The sequence below is a fragment of the Muntiacus reevesi genome, chromosome 1 (genome assembly GCF_963930625.1).
Source record: "Muntiacus reevesi chromosome 1, mMunRee1.1, whole genome shotgun sequence".
Classification (NCBI taxonomy): Eukaryota; Metazoa; Chordata; class Mammalia; order Artiodactyla; family Cervidae; genus Muntiacus; species Muntiacus reevesi.
In genome coordinates, this window is record NC_089249.1 from 72,560,279 (window position 1) to 72,568,426 (window position 8,148).

At 63.1% G+C, this 8,148-nt stretch overlaps 1 protein-coding gene across 1 annotated transcript; it reads left to right on the top strand.

Annotated features, from left to right (window-relative positions):
- Nucleotides 1–658: 658 nt before the first annotated feature.
- IGSF8 (immunoglobulin superfamily member 8) lies at nucleotides 659–7,630 on the top strand. Its single transcript, XM_065925446.1, has 7 exons — nucleotides 659–861; nucleotides 3,827–4,204; nucleotides 4,980–5,441; nucleotides 5,733–6,140; nucleotides 6,352–6,765; nucleotides 7,084–7,214; nucleotides 7,376–7,630. The coding sequence occupies exons 1-6, from the start codon at nucleotides 807–809 to the stop codon at nucleotides 7,197–7,199; spliced, it is 1,833 nt and encodes a 610-aa protein (XP_065781518.1). The 5' UTR covers nucleotides 659–806; the 3' UTR covers nucleotides 7,200–7,214; nucleotides 7,376–7,630.
- The last annotated feature ends 518 nt before the right edge of the window (nucleotides 7,631–8,148 follow it).

The window sequence follows — 8,148 nt, forward strand, 5'->3', positions numbered from 1 at the left end:
CGGTAGCGCTCTTCAGCTCAGATCCTCCTAGTTCCGCAAGGCCTAGATCCCGCCCTTTCCCGTTTCAGCAGGATTTGCGGCGAGGCTTAGAGGTCCAGAGCAAACAGCCAGGTTCTAAGAGCGAAGGCACAGCCACCTCGCTCATTCCGGGGCCCTAGCATCTAACGCTCAGAGAAAAGCAGGAAGGAGCAGGGCACCTGTGCACTCTGCGGAGCTTGTGGGGACTTGGCCACGCTCTGGTGCCTCCCGCCCGCGGACCGGGGTCGGGGCGGAGCTAGGGCTCAGGGGGGCGGGCCTGGGCCGGTCTGGGCCGGCCTGGGCAGAGCCGAGTACCCGCGCCGCACCCGGGCTGGGCCTAGGCTGAGGTCGGGGTGCAGACTGGGGCAGGCGGAGCCGGGGCCGAGGTCCAGGACCCCGTCGGGACAAACCCGGGGACCCGAGCGGGGCCAGGGTCGGGAGGGGTTGGGGCGGAGTTGGGGACGGGGCGGGGCCAGACTGGGGCCAGCAGCCTAGGGCCGGGGCGGGGCCTGGGCAAGGCTGGGCGGGGTCGGGGCAAGGCGGGGCGGGAACGGCCTTCCTAGTAGCCTAGGCGGGAGGGAAAGCAGTAGGAGGTGGCGAGGAGGAGGGAAGAGGGAGGAGGGAAGAGGGCGGGGACTTGGCTGCTCCCGCTTAGCTCAGCTCAGCTCCGCGCACCCACGCCTCGCAGCTCCGCTTCGTGACCCCCACCCGGGCATGCGCCCCCCGAACCCTTGGTCACCCAGAGCCCACGCCGCCCCCCAGAGCCTTCCCAGAGCCGGCTGTGCAGGATGGGCGCCCTCGGTCCCAAGTTGCCGCCGCCGCTGCCGCTGCTGTTAATGCTGGGTAAGCCCGGCCCCTCGCCCCGGCTCCCAGCCCCGCCCGGCAGGTGCCTGCTGTGTGTTGTTCAGCCCTGCCGTCTCCCCAGCATTTCGGAGCCCCTGGTAGCCCCTGCTCTCTCAGCGGCTCCTCCAGCCTTCCCGGGCCTGGCGCCCAGCTGCCCTCTGTGGCCGCCGGCCTAGCCAGTCTTGGGGGTGGGGTGAGGCTCCCCGGTTCTAGGCCCTAGGCTGGGACACAGTGCGGACCCACCAGAGTGCGGCCCCCAGGGACCGCCAGGCCTCCGGGGGCCGGGTCCCTCTTCGCTACTGGCACACTCAGGTCCTGGGGGCGCTGCAACTCCTGTCTGCCTCACGCTCAGCTTCAGGCCCGGCCTTAGGTACCCGCCCTGCGTGGGCAGTGCCTGGCCATCTTCATAATCGCCCGACTTGGCTGAAGGCCCAGGGCCCCGTTCTGCCCACGATCTTTTGAAGTAAGTCTCCCCTAATTGCACCCCCCTCTCCAACTTCATTATCTGACGTCTCAGTCTCACCCTGGACCGGGTCTCTCAGATAGCACTTGTCTCTGTAGCCTCCCACCAGCTGTCACACCCCCTTAGTCCCAGCCTCCCTGCCTCAGGAGAAACCAGGCTCCCTGGAGACTGATGCTGAGGTCCCCAAGCATCCCGTGTCTGTTGTGGTGGGTGTTCGCAGTGGGCTGTCTGGACCACTGCTGCGTGGATGCATGAGGGCAGTGACAGCGGCAATGTTTGGGGTGTGAACTGGAGGGCTCCCTGCAGGGCTGGCGTGGGGAGGAGGATGGGACAGTGACTGCCTACACAGACTCAGGAGACTGCAACCCTTGGAATCGGACCACAGGGTGGCGAGGGGGTGACTTTGGTGCCCGGATTTGGAGCTGCCATCATTAAGGCAGAGGCTGACGTAGCCCCGGCCGCCTGTTTCCAGACCAGCTCTCCATCTCAGAGCCAAGTGGCCTCCCTGTGCTGCATAGGTCCCCGGGCCCCGTGGGACTAGAATGAGTCCTCTCCTTGGGGCCCCAGCTGGGAGGCAGGAGGACATACAGAGGAGGGAGCTCTGGGCCCCGGTTACCTAGCACTGGGGCTCTTTTCCCCAGTGGGCAGCGTGGCGCAGAGAAGAGCCCAGGGTAAGTGTGGTGCAGAGAGATAAGAGAGTCTGTGGGATCTGAGTGCCCTGGATGTGGACACTTACTCTCATTTTGAAAGTGAGGAAAATGAAATAACTTGCCCCAGAGAACACATCGAGTGAGTGTTGGGGCTTGGATTTGAACCCACATCAGAGAGACCCGAAGCAGGTCTCTTTGCTCTCCTTTCCTTCTCTGCTAACACAGAGGAGGGGGCCTGGCTGGGGAGAGAGCTGCCTGGCAGCTGGTTTCCCAAGGCAGTGAGGGTGACTTTCCCATGGGGATCTCCAAGCATCAGCAGTTGTGGAGCCAGGAAGATGGGAGGGGGCCCTCCTGAGCAGAGTCTGCCCTGAGGCCAGGGAAGGTGTCAGCTCCATCACGCTGATTATGAAACGCCCTGGGGCAGGGCCCTTCTGAGTCACAGGCTCTCTCCCTGTCAGAGTGGAAGCTTCTAGCTCTCCTCCAGTGTAGCGTGGAAGGAGCTAGTCCACACAGTACAGCCGGGGATGGGCATGGGGCTGGAACTCGACTTCCACCTCCCAGCCTGTGCTGTAACCGAGCGACCACGAGTTCTCCTCATGACTCAGCCGCAGGGAGAAGACAGTTACCGGGAGGGCTTCTGGAGGACTGTCTGACTACTGACTAGGTGTTTTCCTCCCGCCCCTGCAGAAAGGTTGGGGTTTGTCCCTGGAGTGATGCTCTGCTGGGTGAGGCCATTGCCCTCAGGCCGCTCCTTGTCTGTCCCCATTGCCTCCCTGGCTTTGTCCCTCTGCAGGGGCACGTGGGGGCCAGCCAGGGATAGGACATTCTACTTCTCATACCTCCCCTTTCTCCTCTGTAAGAGGGAGGTAGGGTGTTGACCCAGTCCTCCTTGAGTCCTGAGATTCTGTGGTTTGGGGCTGTGGGAAGACAGGAGAGAAGAGGCTGAGCCCTCCACGGCCACAGGGCTACTCTTTGAGGGCAGGCTAGGGGTGAGGATGGGGTGAAAAGAGTTTTGGCCTCTCTGAAGAGAGAAAGATGGGAAGGGACAACCCCGGGGCGGGTGGAAAGGGAGCAGTATGTAAATGAAGCATGCTATATGCAAATTAAGGCTTTTGTTTAGGGAGTGGTGGGGTCGGGTGGGGGGGGACTGTGTGTCAGCTGGGCCTTCGGGAAGGTTGGCAGGCACGGGTGGGGGAGGGGAGCCTCTGCCCCCAGAGCCCAGGGCAGAGGCTGGTTCTTGCCCCGTGAGCCTCAGCTGCCTCGGCAGCCCCAGGGGGTGGAGGAGCTGTGAGCTCATGACACAGCTGGAGACGGGGGAGGGATGGTGTGGTGAGAACTGACTGGGCCTGTACCCTCTCCTGCCCGGGCCAGTGGCTCCATTGTCTAGAGTCCCCTGGCCCAGGTGACACAGCTGGGCCAACCAGCCCTTCTGATCAAAGGTTTTCCAGCTCCTTTTAAACAAAGGAGGGGTCTCAGGATCCCTTAGCTAGAAGGCTCAAATGGTCCGCAGACAGGAGAGTGGGGTAACAAGGGGAGGGTACAGCTGGAATCGAGGAATGGTTAAATCAGAAAGCAGACACACTCCTTCCTGCACTTAGGTGCTCTGCTCGGGCCTGCCAGGAACAGGGATGTTTCTGGGTTCTGAGGCTAACCTGGCTGTCTCCCACCACCTCCTTGAGACTCAGGTGTCTTACCTCCCAGCATCCTATCCTGATTCTCAGAATGGGGCCCAAGCTGTACACCGAGTTTCCTCAGGTTTCCTTTCCTTTCACAAGCAGGCAGCAAGGATGATGTGGGTGCCGGGGGGATGCAGTGAGGACCCAGGCATCCCTGACTTTGTCCTTCCCCATAGGAATCGGGTGCTGTGCCCGGGAAGTGCTGGTCCCTCAGGGGCCTCTGTACCGCGTGGCTGGCACCGCCGTCTCCATCTCCTGCAATGTCAGTGGCTATGAGGGTTCTGCCCAGCAGGACTTCGAGTGGTTCCTGTACAGGCCTGAGGCCCCAGAGGCCGCCCTGGGCATCATCAGCACCAGGGACACCCGGTTCTCCTATGCCGTCTTTGGGCCCCGAGTGGCAGCTGGTGACGTTCAGGTGCAGCGTCTGCAGGGCGATGCCGTGGTGCTCAAGATCTCCCGCCTGCAGGCCCAGGATGCTGGCATTTACGAATGCTACACACCCTCCACTGATGCCCGCTACCTGGGCAGCTACAGCGGCAAAGTGGAACTGAGAGGTACTGGGCCCTGAGAGGGGGTGGGGCCACAGTCTCCCAAAAGGCAGAAAGTCAGGGCTGGCAGGAACTTAAGAGGAACTTGAGGTCCAAGAAGTTCCCCTCATTTGACTTTGTGCACATTAGTAACTGGCCTGGGACTCTAACCCAGAACTCTTCATTCCAGTCCACTGCTCTTATTGAGGAGAGCAAGGCAACCCACTCCAGTCTTCTTGCCTGGAGAGTCCTCATGGACAGAGGAGCCTGGCGGGCTACAGTCCACGGGGTCACACAGGGTCAGACACGACTGAGTGAATAAGCACAGCTCCTGGGAGAGGGGAAGTGTCCTGAAGCTTTCCACTCCCTGGTAGGGTAGGGGAGCCCCATAGCGTGAACAGACTCCATTCCTGGAGCTTTCAGGATCCAGATCTCGGGGAGGAGTAGGGAATGTAGGGGCAGGGTAGAACAGGGGAGACCATGTGACTTTCTTGCTCTCTTAAGTTTCTTTGTCTTCTGAAAAGGAAGACAGAGCCACTCTGCTGAGTATTTCAAACAGGGGTCAGCCTCAAACATAAGGGTGAGTAGGCGATGGGCTGGTTCTATGAAACTCAGCAAGTATATATTGTGTGCCTGTTGTGTGCCCAGCACTGCGCTTGGCACTGCTGGGTTACAGAAGGAATGATACAACACGAAGTCTCTGCCTTCTAGGATCTCACAGTCTATTTAGGGAAATAAGTTGTAGGTAGAAAACAGCTCACACAGGTCCATAGCCCCCCCTCACTCCACCTGCCCTTTCCAGTTCTTCCAGATATGCTGCAGGTGTCTGCGAGCCCCCCGGGGCCCCGAGGCCGCCAGGCCCCGACGTCACCCCCTCGCCTCACAGTGCACGAGGGGCAGGAGCTGGCACTGGGCTGCCTGGCGAGGACCAGCACGCAGAAGCACACGCACCTGGCCGTGTCCTTTGGGCGCGCCGTGCCCGAGGCGCCTGTGGGGCGAGCGACTCTGCAGGAAGTGGTGGGGCTGCGGCCCGACCTGGCAGTGGACGCCGGGGCGCCCTACGCCGCGCGGCTGGCGGCCGGGGAGCTGCGGCTGGACAAGGAGGGGTCCGAGCGGTACCGCCTGGTGCTGGGCGGCGCCCAGGCGGACGATGCAGGTACCTACCACTGCACTGCCGCCGAGTGGATTCAGGATCCGGATGGCAGCTGGGCCCAGATCGCAGAGAAGAGGGCTGTGCTGGCGCACGTGGACGTTCAGACGCTGGGTGAGTGCCCGGGGTCCCCCAGTGCCGGCTGGGAGCCAGAGTATCTCAGGGACACTAGAGGGCCATGGTCCGAGACCTGGGAGCCCCCCTTCCCTCCAGTGAGCAGTCTCGTTAGCATTGCTTCCCCTTAGCATCTGTACCCGTGATGGGTTTTCTCTGCTCAGAAACAGGTGTGGAGATGGGAGGGCCACGGCTGAGGGCCCCTGGGTTGGGGAGATGGGTGGAAGTTTCCTGCTGTCAGGGAGGACCCTCTGCTGGCTCCCTGACACCCCTTCCCCGCCTGTGTTTCAGCCAGCCAGCTGGCGGTGACGGTAGGGCCTGGTGAGCGTCGGATCGGCCCCGGGGAGCCCTTGGAGCTGCTGTGCAATGTGTCGGGGGCCCTGCCCCCTCCAGGCCGCCACGCCGCGTACTCCGTGGGCTGGGAGATGGCACCCGCAGGGGCACCTGGGCCCGGCCGCCTGGTGGCCCAGTTGGACACGGAGGGAGTGGGCAGCCTGGGCCCCGGCTACGAGGGCCGGCACATTGCCATGGAGAAGGTGGCTTCCCGAACCTACCGGCTACGGCTGGAGGCTGCCCGGCCTGGGGACGCGGGCACCTACCGCTGCCTAGCCAAGGCCTACGTCCGAGGGTCTGGGGCCCGGCTTCGCGAAGCCGCCAGTGCCCGCTCCCGGCCCCTCCCCGTGCACGTCCGGGAAGAAGGTGAGAGGGGCAGGCTGGGCCCTGGGCAGGACTCGGGGTCTGTAGAACCTTCCGTGTGTTTCTGTGCTCTCCCTCTCCATCAGCTGCCTCCACGTCTGTCTCACACTCCTCTTCTGGGATTTTGGGAACAATGAGTTTCTGGGGGGTCGCTTGGACAGGGGTCCTAACCCCATGTGCCCTGACCTTTCACCTTCTGACCTCTGTTGTGCAGGTGTGGTGCTGGAGGCCGTGGCCTGGCTGGCGGGAGGCGCCGTGTACCGTGGGGAGACGGCCTCCCTGCTCTGCAACATCTCCGTGCGGGGCGGCCCCCCTGGGCTGCGGCTTGCTGCCAGCTGGTGGGTGGAGCGGCCGGAGGAGGGCGAGCTGAGCTCTGCCCCTGCCCAGCTGGTGGGCGGGGTGGGCCAGGACGGCGTGGCGGAGCTGGGGGTCCGGCCTGGCGGAGGCCCTGTCAGCGTGGAGCTGGTGGGGCCCCGAAGCCATCGGCTGAGGCTGCACGGTTTGGGGCCTGAGGACGAGGGCGTGTACCACTGCGCCCCCAGCGCCTGGGTGCAGCATGCTGACTACAGCTGGTACCAGGCGGGCAGCGCCCGCTCGGGGCCTGTCACCGTCTACCCATACACACATGGTGAGTGACGGCCGCCCTCCTCCTCGCTCAGGCCTCCCCCCACCCCCCGCTCTTGTCCTCTCCTTCGCATCTGATCCTCCCACTAGCTGTCCCTCTGGTCCCTCTTTCTGCTCCAAAAGTCCAGCTTTCGGCCTCCAGCTGCTGCGGTGTCCTGGTGGTGGGTGCTGGCTTCAGTGCAGAGGGCAGGGAGCCGGCAGAAGACTGTGTGGGGGAGGAGCTGGTGTGGACAGCTTGACAGAAGGTGCTGGCAAACGGGTGGGGCTGTGGGTGGAGAGCAGTGACACCCCAGGCTGAGCAGCGCCGTCCTCTCTCACCCAGCCCTGGACACTCTGTTTGTGCCCCTGCTGGTGGGCGCAGGGGTTGCCCTAGTCATCGGAGCCACCATCCTCGGCTCCATCACCTGCTGTTTCATGAAGAGGCTGCGGAAACGGTGATTCCTCGCACCCCAGGTGAGGGGTGAGAACCCCCAGCCCTGTCTTCCCCAGTCCTGAGATGAATGGCTCCCTCCCTGGCCCTACCCAGCCCCTCTCAGCTCTGCGGGACCCTGGCAAGGGCCAGGAGGGAGTCACGCTCTCCCTAGCCCCCTCTCCACGCCCTCCTGTTCTTGCAGGTGTGACTGTCTTCCAGCCCAGCTGCAAGCCTGCCTCTGGTGTCTGAATACCCTCTCCCTCTGCCTGCTCTCCCTTTAATTTATTTGACTGACTCCCACCCAGAGTAGGGGACGTGGCCCCCCACCCCCAACTCCTTCCTTCCCAAGCTCCTCCCTCTGGCCTTGTGTTCATGATCTCATACCCAGCCCAAAGGGAGGCAGTCCCCTGTCCTAGAATTAGTTTTTCTAAAATGTGAATAAACTTGTTTTATAAAATCCGGGCTGGCTGTGTCTTCCCTGCCGTGGGGGCTGGGATGGGTGGCAGGGAGCCTGCTGGGGGCTGACAGCCTCTTCTGGACAACCCGGGCCGCTCTTCCCCTACAAACACCATCTGGCCTCCGTGGGCCATGCCACCCACCCCAGGAGGGGACACCTGGGTCCCATCTGCTGTCCGAGCTGTCAGCGCAGAGCCGATTCCTGTTGGGATTCTTGCTGGGGGCAGAAAGGGAGGAAGGGGGGTGAGTTCCAGCTGAGCACGGCCTCTGCCCCAGGCTTCTCCCAGGCTGCGGGACAGGGGCTTCCAGGGCCCAGCGCCCCCTTTGCTGAGTTCCTGGGCTACTCCACAATCTCAGTCTCTTGGTCAGGCTCATCTTGGACCTGCCTCCTCCCCCCAGGCCCTGGGGCCTCAGCCTTTCCCTCCTGATCTTCATTATTCGGTTTGACAGCAGCAGAATGGAAGCCCCGGAACACAGCCGCCTGGTGGCGGCAGGACAGCACTCAGAGGAGCCCCCAAA